The following is a 17,237-nucleotide window of genomic DNA, read 5'->3' on the forward strand; positions in this document are numbered from 1 at the left end:
TTAAAAATATTAAAAAAACAAAGATTTTCAGTGTGTCATGAGAAAATGAATATGCATATTTGAAATTGTTGCTAGCGGAAAATAATATGACCTAGATAGAGTAATCGATTTGCCTCAAGAATCAAGTAAACAAATAAAATATAGTTAGGCATAATCGATACCACCGGTGTATCAGCGGTGGATGTAGGAAAGCCGTAAAGCATAACACGAGCCTCCGAGGAAAATAAAACAAACGATTCTTGTATTTTAAGTCGGAATTAATTGGTAAGTAAAGTACATAGCTAACTTTTTGTTACTTTTAGCCACTTTATCTTATGCGTTTATTTGAATAGTTCTTTTGTAATATTATAGAGTAATCATGCTGCTGGAAGTTTGTGTGGACAATCTGGAGTCCGCTACCACAGCAGTCTACAGTGGAGCTGATGAGATAGAAGTCTGCAGCTTCTTGTCTGAGGGAGGACTGACACCGGCTCCAGAGCTGGTCTACGAAATCCTTGATATGGTTGGTATTGTTATCTTTTTTAAAAGATATTATTGGTTCTACTCTACATGTTTCTTCTTTGTCTCATTTAAGTATGTTTTTTCTTCAGGGCATTTCACTGTACTACTCATCATTAAGTTCCTTTTGAGTCTTTAGGTAATTATTTTGTATATTTATATGCAACAAGTAAATAGTAAACTGAAACATATTTAGGATTTATACTATGATTCTTATTATTTACTCACTGATCAAACCTTTTTTAATTTAACAATCCTTTGATATAAAATACCGATTATATTACAAACTGTTAAGTTTGCTCTCTTGTTTATTACAGATTAATTTCTATATGGACACTACATTTGCCCGCAAGGTATGTTTCCTATATGTATTTTATCACAGTTGAACTTTCCGTAGCTTTAATCAATATTGCAAATGCGAAATGGTTTAGTATTTTAATGCTTTTAACATCATATAGGTACATTGTTAGACAAACTGTGGTGGATGATATCCAAACATATAACCAATACCTACTTAGGGAAACTCACAAAGAGAAAAATTAAATTGATAAAAAAACTTGATTACTGGTCAAGACATACAGAAAACAAAGTATTTACTTAACTAATTGAAGCAATATAAAGAGTTTATAAGATATCTAATAATATACATATTTTAAATAAAATTTCAAAAATAGTATATTCACCGATAAGTACTAACATTGATGTCAAAAGTTAAAGTTATCATTTATTAATATAGATCAACTTGTCGAAGGTCAATTACTTTTTTCGAAACTGCCATTTCGGTTGGTGTTATGGGTTATGGCTGATGAAAAGAAAAACTGACCTAATCTTAATGTGTGTATCTATTTTCAAAATCAACTTTATAGTATTAGAATAATGGCTAATGCGAAATTGGTTGTGGGGTTTTTAATATTCTGGTTAAGTTGTTAATGCCATTTGCAGCAAATCTACATTATGTCACATAAAAACATTTTTTTGAACAAACATATTTATAAATAATGATTTTTCGCGGGTGAGTCTTTTAATATCTGTTAACAGGAGTTTTATAAGTTACTCTTTTATATATTTTTTAATACTTATAAAAGTTTATAATTTGTTTTGTGATGAATGAGTCATTCCACCATAATTATCGTTGAAAACCAAGATCACTCTCAAGATTTGTCATTAGCTCATCCCTACCCGCCGAAGCCAGGAGAAAAAAAAAGCTATACAGAGTGTTTGTGACATCGTAACGAAAACTTTGAGGGATGATTCAGACCATGATTCTGAGTTAATATCAAGTGGAATTTTCCGTCGCAAAATTCATGATTTTTTTAGTTTTTTTATTTATTTTCAATTCTACACTTTTGCGATAGAAAATTCCACTTGATATTAGCTCAGAATAATGAGCTGAATCATCCCTCTCAGTATTCATTACGCTGTCACTTACATCCCGTATCTTGTAGGTATGGGTGTTAGTGACACCGTAACAAATACTGAGGGGGATGATCCAGACCATGATTCTGAGTTGAAATCAAGTGGAATTTCCTGTTTCCTGAAAATTCATAAAAAATTTAGTAACTTCTTATACTTTTGCGAACGAAAATTCCACTTGATATCAACTTAGAATCATGGTCTGAATCATCCCTCAAAGGCTTTGTTACGATGTCACTAACACCCTGTATAGGTATTATTGCCATCATGAGAAGTGGTAATCCAAATAAAATGTTATACCACCCTACGATACCACCACAGCAACAACTGTAGTGCAAAAATGTATAGGCACAGAAAAAACTTGATAATACAGAAAAAAAAATGAAGTGGTAACCTGAGAAAGTGTCTCTTACATACATTTATGTATAATAATGTTGTTATAACTTTCATAGTATTTAAATTTTTTAAAATTGTTATATACTTACGTTATTGTCAAATACCGCCCAACTCCATAGTACCAGACGCTACATTTTCTACTAAGTATCATGCTAAAGGGTGTATTCATTCTCATTTTATAGAAACCAAAGGTCAATGTGATGATCCGTTGCCGGCCAGGTTGGGACTTCTGTTACAACGAAATTGAGATGGCAAAAATGGTTGCCCAAATGGCTGATTTTAAGAGCATGGACGTGGATAGATTTGTGTTTGGAGCTATCACAGCAGACGTCCCTAAGGAGGTGGACGTCGCTGCCTGCAAGAAGATTTTAGCTGAGGCTCATCCTAAGCCTGTGACATTCCATCGGGCCTTTGACATGTGCCCGAATGTCCTTACCACCATGGAGCAGATCATAAAGTTGGGATTCGACCGTCTCCTGACAAGCGGACAAAAGGATAGCGCGTCACACGTCGAGGCGATCAAGACGATTCGCTATCTGCAGGATGCCTATGCTGATCGAATACAGATAATGCCAGGCGGGGGCATTAATGCGGAGAATGCTCAGATCTTTGCTGAAATGGGTTGCAAGATTGTTCACGGCTCTTGCCGACCGCCGAAGCAAGCTCCGGGCGAGGAACATATCTATTCCACCGATGGCGATATCGTGCAAGCTATCAAAGAAATTGTTACCTTCTAAATGTACCTACATAACATGCAAAAAATAACAGCCTATGCGTCCCACTGGGCGTAGGTCTCCCCTTAAACAACCAAAGGGGTAACTAGATTTATGCCCCTTAAAACTTGGCATGATTCGAGTGACATCTCTATCGCCTCTTTCGCACTAAGCTGTATACCGATAGTGCGAAAGAGATGTATCTCTCGTTTCTTTCGCACTAGGCGACGTACCTACTATGTCCTGCTGATGTTCTAATCATGCTACATTTTAAGGGGTATAAGTATATACAGGGGTCGTAACTGGTTTTTGTCGGTTTTTTGTATCTACATTGTTCCACCTTCTCCTGTGTGGATTGTGAGATCAATGACCAACCTTTTTAACCCTGGTGTCTGGGTCTTAACTAATATACGTCATGTATCGGTTATGAAGCTTGATTGCGTCCTTTACCACATAGAATATATAATTTGCAACATTTTAGAATTAAATTAACTCCTTCGTTCGGAGTAAACTGGCCCAGTCTCAAATCAATTTAGGCGAGTAGACTACAAAAAAGTGTAAACTCGTCACAGGCCAGATTGGGCGACTTATCACCTAACCCGTAACGACTACATACCTAAAGTAAGATGCTATTTGGTCCAAACTGTGATATGAGCGAGTAGGTACACATGTATTTTTTTATTCGTCGCTTAGTTGACTTTTGTTGGGACATTTCGGGAGGATGTTTGAGAAACCAAGTATGTGAGCGACACTGATGCGAAAACCAATGCTCGAGTGGCGAGTGCGTGTTCTGAGCTGCGACTGTACTGTCTTCTTGCGTTTTCATTTCTGGTATATATCCTATTTATTCCTGTATTTTCTGTGGGCTGGAAGACAGCAACATGGGCAGTGGCGGCCCTAGCAAAATACTTAGGTGGTGCGAGACCTCGAAATGGCACCACTCAGCCCTTTAAAAAAAAAAAAGTTTACGGGCACCCGGGATGAGCAATCTAACCCGATGAATTTAGTTTGCGGCCAGGGTGAACCAGTATTGGTTGATTTTGCAGCAGCGTCCGGTGCGGTGGCATATCTCGCACCGCCCTAGGGCTGCCACTGAACATGGGCCTCTGCTTGCGTGGAAGTCCGTGTTTCTCTAAAACTGGAAAGGTCAGATAACGTCAGTTTTGTTTTCAAATATGAGTCAGTCAAATCAGTAGATCTTCAGTAGAGTAGTGAGTGAGTTAGTAGATCTTTGGACTATAAACTTGCTTGTGACCCCTACTGTATATTATAATCTGATGTAATCATCTCAATTATGCCAATATTAACCCGAATTTTTGAACTATATCGATGTCTATATTTAGATGAATCATTCAATGACTTTATTCAATGAAGTAGGTAGGTACTTAATCCGTAATTTATTATTTACTTGTTGAATCAGCGAATTTAGCACCGTAAGCATGCGACTCTTTCTCGCCGCGACAGAGATCATCTGTCTCTTTCTGTGCAGTACTGTGAGAGAGTGACGGGTGACACATGTCGAGGCGAGAAAGAGTCGCACGCTTACGGTGCTAAGCCCGCTGATATACCTAATCATCTCAATTATGTCAATACGTAGTAACACGCATTTTTTAAGTATATCGATGTTTGTATGTAGATGAATCAAACGATCATTTTTATTTAGTAAATAATTATAACAAATGAAGTAGGTAGGTGGTTAATCCGCAATTTGTTATTGTTTACAAGATTTTGTTTTATATGATATAATTATCTCAATTATACGAATTTTCTGAAGAATATTAATGTCTATTTAGATAAATCATTCAATGATGGTATTTATTAATAAACTAGGTACTATAAGTACCAACTTATACTGGAATTAATTGTTGTTTTATTTCGACATCTTATTAACTAATTGTATAATTTGTATATGCTATGAGGCGCTCGTTGGCGCAGCGGTAAACGCGCTCGGTCTGCGATTGTTGAAGTTAAGCAACTTTAGCAAAGGCCGGTCATAGGATGGGTGACCACAAAAAAAAAAGTTTTCATCTCGAGCTCCTCCGTGCTTCGGAAGGCACGTTAAGCCGTTGGTCCCGGTTGCATTAGCAGTCGTTAATAACCACCAATCCGCACTGGGCCAACGTGGTGGTTTAATGCCCGATCTCCCTATACATCCATAGGGAAGGCCCGTGCCCCAGCAGTGGGGACGTTAATGGGCAGGTGATGATGATGATGTGCTATGTAATGCGGTTGATACCACAGCTGGGAGTGGGTGTACGGTCACGAGTACTAATATGTATACACTCTGATACCACGTCACATTAACTTTGTTGACAAATTAAACCGTAAGTCTCATTAAATGTCAAATTATGATAGTGGGACAGGGTTCTAAAGTGGTACATGACATGGTGCCATGGCATGGTGGTGGCAAACATCAGACATCATCAGACAAACATCAGTTTGTGGTGGTGGTGACATGAGTGGTGATGTGGTGGTGGTGTGGTATGGTGGTGTATGGTGTGGTGGTGGTACATGATATTATTACATACTGTACAGTCATGAGCAATATAATGTACCCACTTTAGGACTCTGTCGCACATATTTGACATTTAGTGAGATTTACAGTTCAATTTGTCAAAAAAGTTAATGTGACATGGTACCAAAGTGTATACATATTAATGCTCGTGACCGTACGGTCACACCACGTACGGGCAGAGGTGTACACCTCTGCCTACCCCTCCGGGTAAAACGGGCGTGATGCTAAGTGTGTTATATAATATAATCGAACTTGTTATCTGGGGGTATCTATTCTGGGGGTAAAATACTAGTGTGCGTCAAGCTAGCGGCCTCAAAAAAAAAATGGGCACGAAAAAATAATTTGACCATACCAAAAAATAGTACTCTTATTGAAAAAAATAGTACCTGTTGTAAAAAAATTAGTACCATCACGGTTCTGGATTTATAGCCATGTTTTATTGCACTTGCTAGCTTGACGGTGAGCGAAATTTGGCGAGAGTTAACGACAAGGTCTTTCGCTTTGATTTAAACGCCAAAAAATAGTACCGAAATAGTACTCACCCCCTGCAAAATACCGAAAGTAGTACTTCAACGGTTCCAAAGTTATAAAGGCAGTTCTTTGATCCCGCTAGCTTGACGTTTTGAAAATACCTATTATCTGGGGAACGCTTGCATACTTCAGTATGTAACTAATGTCAATAAACTCGTATGAAATAGTACTCCCTACCATCATAATTTTGATCCGATTCTCTTTGTAGAAATGTTAAAAAATCATCATAACCTATGCCATACATTTGTTGTTGATACAGTCACGTAGACAATTACATAACCTCACAATTTATTCGTAAGTATTGCCATTTTGGAGGTCTACCCTACCATTTCTTTGCACTTCAGAGTGCTGCTATTACAAAAAATTCCTATTGCATACACCCATATGCACTAATTTTAATAGAAAATGGCTGCCTGGGTCTAGTTCTTATCGAAAACAATCTGTGATTTTAATACATCATAATACATTTTTAATCTGCTGTTTTATTTTATAATTTATACCTTCATGTTGAATTTGTTACGGATCGAAGTGTTTGTTAATAAACAATTTGCAGTATTTGTAGAATAACTCAAAGAGTTTCAACAATGATATTACTTTCATCTGACAACCCTGGCACTTCACCAATTTTTACCCAAAAATGGGGAAAAATACTGAAATCTGACAACATTCTTGACCATGTGTAATAATTTTGTTCGCGACTGTACTTGTCTTGATAAATGTATGACATAGGTTATAATGACTTTTTGACATATTTCTACAAAGAGAATCAGGTCCAAATTATGATGGTGGGGAGTACTATTTAATACGAGTTTATTGACATTAGTTACAAACTGAAGTATGCAAGCATTCCCCAGATAATAGGTATTTTCAAAACGTCAAGCTAGCGGGATCAAAGAACTGCCTTTATAACTTTGGAACCGTTGAAGTACTACTTTCGGTATTTTGCAGGGTGTGGGTACTATTTCGGTACTATTTTTTGGCGTTTAAATCAAAGCGAAAGACCTTGTCGTTAACTCTCGCCAAATTTCGCTCACCGTCAAGCTAGCAAGTGCAATAAAACATGGCTATAAATCCAGAACCGTGATGGTACTAATTTTTTTACAACAGGTACTTTTTTTTTCAATAAGAGTACTATTTTTTGGTATGGTCAAATTATTTTTTCGTGCCCATTTTTTTTTTGAGGCCGCTAGCTTGACGCACTCAAGTGTATTATACCCACAGAACAGATAAGAAGCCCATAAGAATAAAGATATTACTTAACAAATACAGGATGTTAGTGACATCGTAACGAACACTAAGGAAAATCATTAAAATGTGAAGTGTTTTTTTATTACTTTCAGTTTCATACTTTTGAAATCATCCCTCAAAGTTTTCGTTACGATATGTCAGTAACACTATATAATATATTATGCAGTGGTATATAGCTGTTAGGACCCTCATTTACATAACTAATTAAAGTCTCCACGGAGGCGTGAAGATCGGAGGCTTTTTCTGAAAGCTTCGATAAATATCATGAGCCAAGGTCCATTTATCATGGTGGCATATTCCCGAGGAAAAATGCCGACAGCATGTTTAATGACGCTATTACGAGACGGGGAACAATATCGAACGGCCGCTAAACGGGTCCCTTATTACCAAGACCTGTCTCTATTAAGACTAATTACTGAGAATATAATATTGTCTGTTTTATCGACTAACAGTCACCTTCTAAATTACACCAAGTTTTTCCTGGCATGTGACCTAATTTATGTTTTTCATTATCACCCAATGTTTTATGTGTATACAGGGTGTTAGTGACATCGTAACATATAATAAGGGGGATGATTCAGACCATGATTCTGAGTTAATATGAAGTGGAATTTTCCGTCGAAAAAAACGATTTCTTTTTAGTTCACCCCTTTTAGCCATACAAGTAGGTATGGGTGTTAGTGACACCGTGACGAATACTGAGGGGACGATTCAAACCATGATTCTGAGTTGATATCAAGCGGAATTTCCTGTCGGAAAATTAATGAATTTTTTTGGATTTTTTTAAAATTATTTTCTTACTTTTACGACGGAAAAATACACTTTCAACTCAGAATTACGGTCTGAATCATCTGTCAAAGTTTTCGTTACGATGCCACTAACACCCTGTAGATTTCGCGTCAATTTTCTTTTTAGAATGGCTGAGGAGGAAATAAAGAAGTCCTTTATCATGGTATGATTCGGAATTGGGTACAAAAATTGCTTTTAAAACGTGGGTACGATTTGTCTGTTGACTGCGGAATGATTGATGATGATTTAGGGAAATATCCCGGGCGAGGCAGCGGGCAGGCCGCGACACCGATCTTTTTAACGTCCCATCAATCATACAAGCCTTTTTAAACGCTATTCTGTTCCTGAGGCCCTCGCAATGTTTGTTTACAGATGTTTCTCAACTAAATACCCGCCATTTCCTTTCATAGGCTCCGTCCGACATCATTCATCTTACAATTTTGGTGCCGTTTCTAGACTTACTTTCAGGACAAAATAACAGACAAATAGACAGATTTATATCAGTGGATTCAAGTGAATTTATTTATTCTACATACATTACATCATTTAAATGCTAAGGTACAAAATAAGGCTATGTCGTGAGATGTGAATACGCTTATTTAAGGCAGTTCTTGCTTACCATGTGTGCTTTTACTTCTTCTATTTACAATAACTTACATGTTAGGTACGTATTACTAGAATGTAGAGATAATAGTTTTGGTCAAGTTGCAAGAATTTACAAGTTTAGGTAAAAAGTGTCATTTCAAAACCATGCAAGCGAAATTGTTAATTCCAAAGTTAGGTTAGTTTACGCACATATAAACTTATAATAAATTGACTAGATTCGTTACAAAATTCACTGATAAATAATTTGGCTACAATACAATATGTTCTTACTCAAGTGTCGGTGACTTCTTATAACTATTAAGTTGGTATATAAACTATTGTAGACTAAAATCCGGTTTCGCCAGAGGTTTTCGCCATACTTATATGGTAATCTAAGTGCTATTAGTGTCTTGGGTAAGTCGGGCCAAGTGGTATTTAGTATCATAAACAACTGGAATACAAAAGAATGAGCGGTTATAGCCAAATTTATAAACATTTCTGTAGCTCATTGAGACTCCCTTATACAACACCCCGGACACTTCATACACACAACCTCGTTTTACACAGACACCACACATTGACGTTGCATACACGTGCATCTGTGTGTGTGACGTCTGACTCCATACGATTCAAGTCTAAACTATGTTCGAGGGGGGTGAGGTAAACCTAGCTCAGACGCTGGTGGGGAGCGGAGAGTTGCCGTTCTATACGTAGTATTATTCCTTATTCTATGCTTATACTTCCAAAGACGTTAGCAACACGGTAACAAGAGGTTAGTGATAATTGACAACATTTCATTTTTACTAAGGTGCCTTAAATCGAAAACCATTTCGAGATATTTCTATGATTTACACAAAACACATTTTTTCAGATTTTTTAATTCAGTAATAATAGAAATATATTGAAAAATCCACGAGGTCAGAAGAGGAAGGCATAATAAGTTCAGACCTTTACATAAAAATTATAAAAAAAGTAAATGTCATACATAACATGACACTTTGTTTGCGACTTGTTTTAAATACCGCATGCAAAGGTACATTACAGTATACTGCCTTCATTCTATCAATGGCAGAATCCAATTTTAAAAAAATATTTTTTGTAACTTCTAGTGGAAAAATCTTGAAAAGAAAAAATACGTGTCTTCTATTTAAACAAGTACTTTTGAAATAGCACAAAAAAACCACGGCTTAAAAATTTGAAATGTTGTCAATTGGCTATTTGTGCATCACACTATGACGGAATGCCTGTTAGTCTTCTTGTCAGGGATGTAGGGCTCCAGTTTGGCTGGTTCTGTGTTGAGGGCACTGTAGTCGACCGGGAATGGTGGCTGCGGGAGGGAGTCCTTAGGCGGGACCAGCACCCACTGGCCCGGACCGTTGGGGTTCTTGCCCATTAACCAGTTTGTGAAGCAGTGGACGTAAGTGCCATAATCCAGGATCAAGTAGCCGTTCTAGAAGTAATAAAAATGTGTCTATGTTAATTTAATTTTAGGTGGACAAAAATGACTAATATTTGACTTAACTAAGATAACAGCCTCCGTGGTCTAATGAATAGAACATTGGGCTCACGATCTGGAGGCCCGGGTTTGATTCCCGATGGGGACACGATCTGAAATCACTTTGTGAGACTGTTCTTTGCTTGGCTACGACATTGCATTGGTGATTCTTCATCTGGTTCTCCTAAAAAGTAAGATAATTCCGTGCTTCGGAAGGCACGTTAAGCCGTTGGTCCTGGTTACTCTTACTGGTGTAAGTTAGTAGGCGTTACATGAGCCATGTCAGGCTTTGGGGGCTGTAGCAGGGGGTTTTATATGTGCTGTTTGGAGCCTGTAATATCCTAACCAAACTAGGGATTACAAAGTGGGATTCGAACCCGGGAACTCCGGATCGTAAGCCGAACGTCACACTACTGGACCACGGAGGCCGTCAATATATATAACGACGTATATAATAAAATTGTCCATCGTTGTTACCATCGAAACTTACGCTAGTCATGCGATCGTAAGCAGTGTCGATGATCTCTTCTACCCTGGCAGCAGTCAGCCCTATCACCGAGCGGTAGAACGCAGCCAGAGCTGGCTTCGTGATCTCGCCTGTACCTGGAAGTCATTGAATAAGCAGGTAGTGTTAGAAAGAACAGAATCCATCAGCCTAATCGTCACTGAGGTTACACTAGCTTACGCACGGACTTTGATACATCTAATTCTTACCGCGCATTGAAGCTATTGTAAAATGTTATCTTTATTGAAGTATAATCACCAATCGTACTGAACTGGTCGTTATGTTTAATAGTAGTTAATAATTTATGCATAAACGAGGCATAAAAGGGGGAGGGGGAGGTTGGGAATAGGCTCGCCCGCCTTACATGGGACTTGAACATAGCTGGCGAGGTGTGGGTGTATTATAATAAAAGCTTCTGGCTACCCCTTCGGGGTACAGGTATAAAGGCGTAATGTTATTTAAAGGAGGCGTTCTCGACCTGGTTTTTTTTGTAATCTTCGAGTTAGATTGTTTTCGTGCAGAATTACAAGCCCGCTACCGGCCCCGCCCTGTGGTGGGTACCACAGGCAGTACCACGACCCTTGTGGAGAGGTTAGTTTTGATCATAGAAAAAAAGAAAGAGTTTGGAATGGCCCTACCGCGCTTTTTGTAGCCACCACTTTGCCGCCAATGTATTTGTGATAGGCAGCAATTCTATTAATACTATACGTAAAATTCGGCATACAAAAGTATTTTTTGATATCATACAGCCGATTATACTAAGGTTTTTAGCTTCCCTATGATAGGGATTTCCTTGCATGATAGTCGATATTTGACTTTTTGCCCTGCAGGTTGTAACCTTTTAACATACTTATTATAAACCCTACTCTCTTTTACTCGTGCAAATAGATAACTACGAAAGCCCAAAGTTGTAGTATGAACTTTTTTTTGACGTGACTTATTGTATATTTGCCGCAGATGGCATTAACTACTTGGCCGGACAAATGGGGAGCGCTGAAGGCTCTCACCCGGTAAGTAGTATGAACTATTTGATCATACTTGTATGGCGCCGCGCACTCTTGGCCCTTCCAACCTCTTTCTTTTTCCCTTGTAATCATGGTTGACGCAGGGACGCACTGGCTAGTCACATAGGACCGGCAACGGAAAAAGAAAGGAAGGAGCTTTATTTTTGAGCTTGGACAGTGAAATAAGATATACTCCTCTGGTTGATAATGTATAGCCTGTGCCCAAAGTGGATTTGACGTTTCAAAGACACCAAATATCCTTAAATAATAGAGGGCTTTGCATAAACCTACTTGGTTAACAAACATTCCCTTCAAACGGGGCAAAATCGATCACAATGAATGTCCCAGTATACACTAACAGTCGTGTTCATAGCCCCTATTATTATTCATCGATCCCCGATTGCAACCGTAGGCTTCCCACTTCAGATCATTCTAGCTTCGTCCGAGAGAGGCCCGCCTCGGTTTTCGAAACTACTTTTATTACTACCTAGCTAGTTTAGTTGGACTGAAAGAGTTACTAATGAGGTAGTGCTAGTAAGAGTAAGGGAAAAGAGGCAAATATTGAGAGTTATTGAGGACAGAAGAGGCAAGATGATTGGACACTTAATAAGACTCAACGATTTTATTAAAAACATCATAGAAGGGAAGCTACAAGGAAAGAGAGGAAGGGGAAGACCAAGAAGAGCTTAGTACATGGAACAGATTAAAGGAACGAGAAGGCGAACATCGTGTCTTTTAAAGAGGTGAAAGAATTGGTCTTTGATAGACAAGAATGGAGAATGCTACACCGACAAGAGCGTGGCTCTTAAATTAGTGATGATGAGGTACTTTAGTATGATTCACTGAACATCTGTCTTCTCACGAAGGATTAGTTAATATTATTGAAATCTCCGTGTCCCTTATTTTTAATAAAGTGCAGGTATAATCACCCCTTAGCGCTACGGTCCTGATAAGATATAGGTACTTCGTCTGATGTCCGTAATTCCGTACAAGTACGATATCAAATCTTCGTTTTGACGTTTCGTAAAAGTACCAAGTCAATTTGCCCATTATAATTATTTTATAAGCAAAGTTAGCTTTTGTTAACTTTATAATATGTATTCAGCAGAACACTGATTGCCTGATTGTCGAGTATTGTTGGTATTCTTTCTGTATTAGTGTAGGTAGACTCTTTAGCACAATTACTAATAGTAAATTTAAACGCGTGATGTTTATTGCCGGCATTTATTACTGGTATGTTTCAGTTTGAAATAGAGATACCGCGGATAAAACACAATAGTCATGAATGAAACAGGAAGGAGCTGTGTGAGCCTCCGGCAAGCAGTCGGCGGTTTTGGCTGAAAATATAGCGAGAAGTGCCAACTCTTAAATCCCTTGGATAGTGACCAAAACTCGTAAGAATATCTGTATACGAATATAAGTATCCCTCTGTAGGTCGAACTTAAAACAATTGAGAAAGTTCCACGAATATAGAGTGGATAAGGCTTCATTTTCCTGTTATAGACTACGTCCCAAATAATTAGGTAGATATGTTGGGTAGGATAATAATTATACAAACGCATTGATGAATTTTACATCAAGCTGTAAAGTGCGTGAAGTCCTGAATGATATGAATTAATAATTTTCACTCGTAATTCGTACATTACCCTGAGTATACCTACTCAAACGGTGGTGTGGGCGAGGGGGAGGAACGAGTTTCTGGGTTACTTGTCTACATGATAGGCCAAAATTCCCGTGTATGTTACCCACAATAATTAGTGGCGGATCCTTGTGTTTATATAAAGGGTTTGTGTTTGTGGGCTTGTATTAATTAAGCATCAATATCCAATAAATCGTAGAAGCGCAATATGTCGAGCAATTACCTTGATTCAGGGACAGTTTGCGTTCCTGAGCGCTGTTGGTGGGGTTAGATTAAACCTATCCATCAAACACGAGTTGGGCAGTTGTTTCTTGTAAACCTACCGTAGTGAATATTGGCTTTACTTTTACTTTGTATTGCTGACAACTTGCCGTGATATAGTAGGTAGTGTACCGACTTACCTATACTACTTATCAAATTCAATATGAGAGACAGTGAAGCGATCTTGATATAATTTGTAGATGGGTAGGTTTCTAAATATGGAAAATATAGATACCTCGTTAGAGTATTCATCATCATCATCAGCCCATTAATGTCCCTACTGCTGGGGCACGGGCCTTCCCTATGGATGGATAGGGAGATCGGGCCTTAAACCATCACGCGGGCCCAGTGCGGGTTGACAGCCGGGACCAACGGCTTAACGTGCCTTCCGAAGCACGGAGGAGCTCGAGATGAAAACTTTTTTTTGTGGTCACCCATCCTATGACCGGCCTTTGCGAAAGTTGCTTAACTTCAACAATCGCAGACCGAGCGCGTTTACCGCTGCGCCACCGAGCTCCTCAGAGTTAGAGTATTATGGAGAGTATATTTGCTCATCAATAGATTAAGGCCAGGAAAAGTAACTAGAGCATGACTAAACCTTAACTAGAGCTGGGCAGAGCTGTGCCGGAGTTAATCTATTTCGTGAGCTCATCTAGCAGGTATTCCTTTTTCGGTCGTTTCTGCCGAAAGTATTTTAACTAAAATTCAAATCTGCGGTTGTAGTATGGTAATTAGTTGATGAAATTAAACACTCTGAGTTATACAAACACAACTACACACTTACTTACTACTTACCTATACTGATAACTTATACTACTTACAGGTAACAAGTATCAGATGCTTTATTATTCTGATTCGTTAAAATCATGTTTAGAATGACAGCAGGACAGAAATATGGCACATCGCCTAGTGCGAAAGAGACGACGTGAGATATGTCACTCTTATCATGCTACGTTAAAAGGAGTATAGGCACCCCTAGGGAAAACATAATTATGTTTCCTGTTTTCGTAATGTAATATCGCAGTAACTTGCAGTACTTACACTATTTGCAAGTTTTCGTGTAAACTCTTTCGGATCTCTAAATAGTGACAAATTAACACGTTCACAGTGTATGAACCACACATGAGGAAACAAATTTGTAATTCATACGTGCATGTCCCATATGTGGGGCACATTTTTCTTGCCATAGTGTGTGGGGTCGATATCTAATATCAGTTACAGAGTGAACGTGTTAACTTTAGTGTTTGTTACATTGCGGGATTAAAGTTGTTTTATACTAACTATTTCTATCGACGACATGGAACAGGATCTTGCAGAGGTACTGCAGGTACAGTGGCAGGTCAGTGAACCGCTTCATCTGGCTGAGGTGGAGCGCCCAGCGAGCCAGCCAACTCTCCAGCGTGGTCCGACCTTCGAACCCGCCGTCAGCTTCAGGTCCGCAGATGCGCTTGTAGTATGGAAGTTCACCCCATCTGTTATAAAAAATATATATTACTACAGCCTTCGTGGTTTAGTGAGTGAGCTAACTATCTGAAGGTTCGGGTTCGACATTGCCGAAAATCACTCTGTGAGAATATCTATTGTTTGGCTATAGGACATTGCTGATCACTAAACTGTCCGAAAAATTAGATGATTTGGCACACAAACTTGGTGGAGCTTCGTTCATACCCGCTCCGGCTAATTGAGGGGAGGCCTGTGCCCAGCAGTGGGACGTATATAGACTATCTTAAGTTTATGTACTATATATAATACTATGTTGATACTTCTACTATCACCGGCGATTTATAAGATCGATGGCCGACCTGGAATGTCATTCGGTAAAAAAGGTTAGCTAGCTATAAGTATAAGTATTAATACTACGTATTATTCCTAAGAGCCGTGGTAATCCAGTTGGTAGAACGCTTGCCTCTCACTTTGCACGCCTAAACCAACGATTGTCGAATTTGTTTTCTAATTCATGTTGGATCACAAATGATTATCACGTGCTCGGCGGAGAAGGAAAATATCGCGAGGAAACCCACATTCCCGAGAAATGCACTTTACAACACAACAATCTACAATAAGACACATAAAAAAGTAACTGATTTGACTAGTTGGAAACTACCCTGTTTTTCTATTTAAGATCGGGCTCAGCGCTGTGAGTAGACTACTTAAACCTCGACCAATTATCTTGTGAGAGCAACTACTAGGTACATTTTATAGATAGATAGATAGATAGATAGATAGATAGAATCTTTATTCTTCTTTATTTTTTCTTTTTTTTTTCTTTATTTTATAGGCGCTGCAGCGACGACAGCATTGGTGTATTTAACTCTAGTTTATATACCATTATAAACATTTGATAGGTAGCGAAATTTATCAACAGTAACTAATTTGAAATTAACAATTGACAGCAGTGAGTATTTAATTAATTTTGTACCTAATACCTAAGTCTCTTTTGACGTGATTTTGTTCTATATGCTTTTTTTTGACGTGACTTATTGTAGATTTGCCGCAGATGGCATTAACTACTTGGCCGGACAAATGGGGAGCGCTGAAGACTCTCACCCGGTACAACGTTTAAGACAACAGGCCTGAGGGTGCCCAGTTGGGCGCGAACCTCGGCTCAGGGCGTCGTCTGAGAGGAAAAATATTTGAAAGAATTAATCGACCATAGTGGGTCGATAGCGATAAGCGCTGAATAAGGGAAATCGTCGACCACGCCGGCGGGGTCGGTATCGTGGCTCTGTGTTCTATATGCGGAAGCTTGTAATTAGCCTCAATCTAGCTTATATTTGTACTTATTTATTTAAGGTTCCGTGCTGTTAGCTTTCTCTAGTAAATAAATAAAAATAATAATACAAAACATTTTTTCCGAAGAAACACGACACCGGAGCTCAAGGCTACGTCGTCACATAGCCATCAATCAGACAAGATTGGCAGGAAATCATACCGAATATCTACGATAACATTAGCTTTTGTGCCTTTGGTGATAAAAAGATATATGTGTGTGGATACGTATAGGATTACATGGCAGCTAGTTTCCCGGGACTTCGTCAGGTGGGATTTCGGTTATCGCGGCAAATACTTAGGGTAGTCCGTCCCTGAAAAGTAGTCTAAGTATGCCCTTTTCTGTACCCCTGATCTTCTTGTATGTTGGTTGTGAGATTTATGACCAACATGATCAACCCTGGTGTCAGGGTTAAGCCAAAGGCCCCTGATATGGCTCATGTAACGACTACATACTTACTTAAGTAAACAGTAGCCGGGTATTGACTGCTTAAAGTGCCCTACGAAATACGTATCTTCTTACTTTCGGACAATCGGGTGATCAGCCTGCAACGTCCTAAACTAAGGATCATAAGGTGGTTTTTGTCCTTCCTTCGTTCGGGATCCGAACCTGGTATTGTGGACCCGACGCTCAGTTAATGGGGCACGGAACCCACGGAGGCCGTACCCCTGATAACGTGTATACAAGCATAATGAGACAACTAAACTCACTTTCGTGTTTATAAAATTTGTTAGAATAGATTTGGGAACTTTCTGTAACTGTGGTCTCTATGTAGTTAGTAAAGATGTCGCCAAAAGTTTGCTAAGCTGTAGTTTGTCTTCTGATAATTAATAGACGTATTTATCCCAAATCCAATCAATTAGGATTAGTAGGAG

General features: G+C 38.7%; 2 protein-coding genes across 3 annotated transcripts in view; one reads left to right on the forward strand and one right to left on the reverse strand.

Moving 5' to 3' along the window:
* The first annotated feature begins 114 nt into the window (after window positions 1–114).
* LOC126379887 (PF03932 family protein CutC) lies at window positions 115–4,872 on the forward strand. The gene is made up of 4 exons (XM_050028874.1): window positions 115–264; window positions 352–502; window positions 816–851; window positions 2,490–4,872. The coding sequence occupies exons 2-4, from the start codon at window positions 359–361 to the stop codon at window positions 3,042–3,044; spliced, it is 735 nt and encodes a 244-aa protein (XP_049884831.1). The 5' UTR covers window positions 115–264; window positions 352–358; the 3' UTR covers window positions 3,045–4,872.
* Window positions 4,873–9,398: 4,526 nt separating this feature from the next.
* LOC126379875 (uncharacterized) overlaps window positions 9,399–17,237 on the reverse strand; it is a 185,764-nt gene continuing 177,925 nt past the window's right edge. For both annotated transcript variants that reach the window (XM_050028853.1, XM_050028852.1), the window contains exons 6-8: window positions 14,874–15,064; window positions 10,674–10,786; window positions 9,399–10,138 (exon numbers count right to left, since the gene is read on the reverse strand). In XM_050028853.1, coding sequence (XP_049884810.1) covers window positions 9,914–10,138; window positions 10,674–10,786; window positions 14,874–15,064 — 529 coding nt within the window. In that variant the 3' untranslated portion in view covers window positions 9,399–9,913. The remainder of the gene's footprint in view (window positions 10,139–10,673; window positions 10,787–14,873; window positions 15,065–17,237) is intronic.

Source organism: Pectinophora gossypiella, chromosome Z (assembly GCF_024362695.1).
Source record: "Pectinophora gossypiella chromosome Z, ilPecGoss1.1, whole genome shotgun sequence".
NCBI lineage: Eukaryota > Metazoa > Arthropoda > Insecta > Lepidoptera > Gelechiidae > Pectinophora > Pectinophora gossypiella.

Bases quoted from the DNA above. Each gene is read 5' to 3' on its own strand.
- LOC126379887 (XM_050028874.1), top strand. From the start codon at position 359: ATGCTGCTGGAAGTTTGTGTGGACAATCTGGAGTCCGCTACCACAGCA. The intron at 503-815 runs GTTGGTATTGTT...TGTTTATTACAG, and splicing joins TCTACGAAATCCTTGATATG to ATTAATTTCTATATGGACAC. The intron at 852-2,489 runs GTATGTTTCCTA...CTCATTTTATAG, and splicing joins ACACTACATTTGCCCGCAAG to AAACCAAAGGTCAATGTGAT.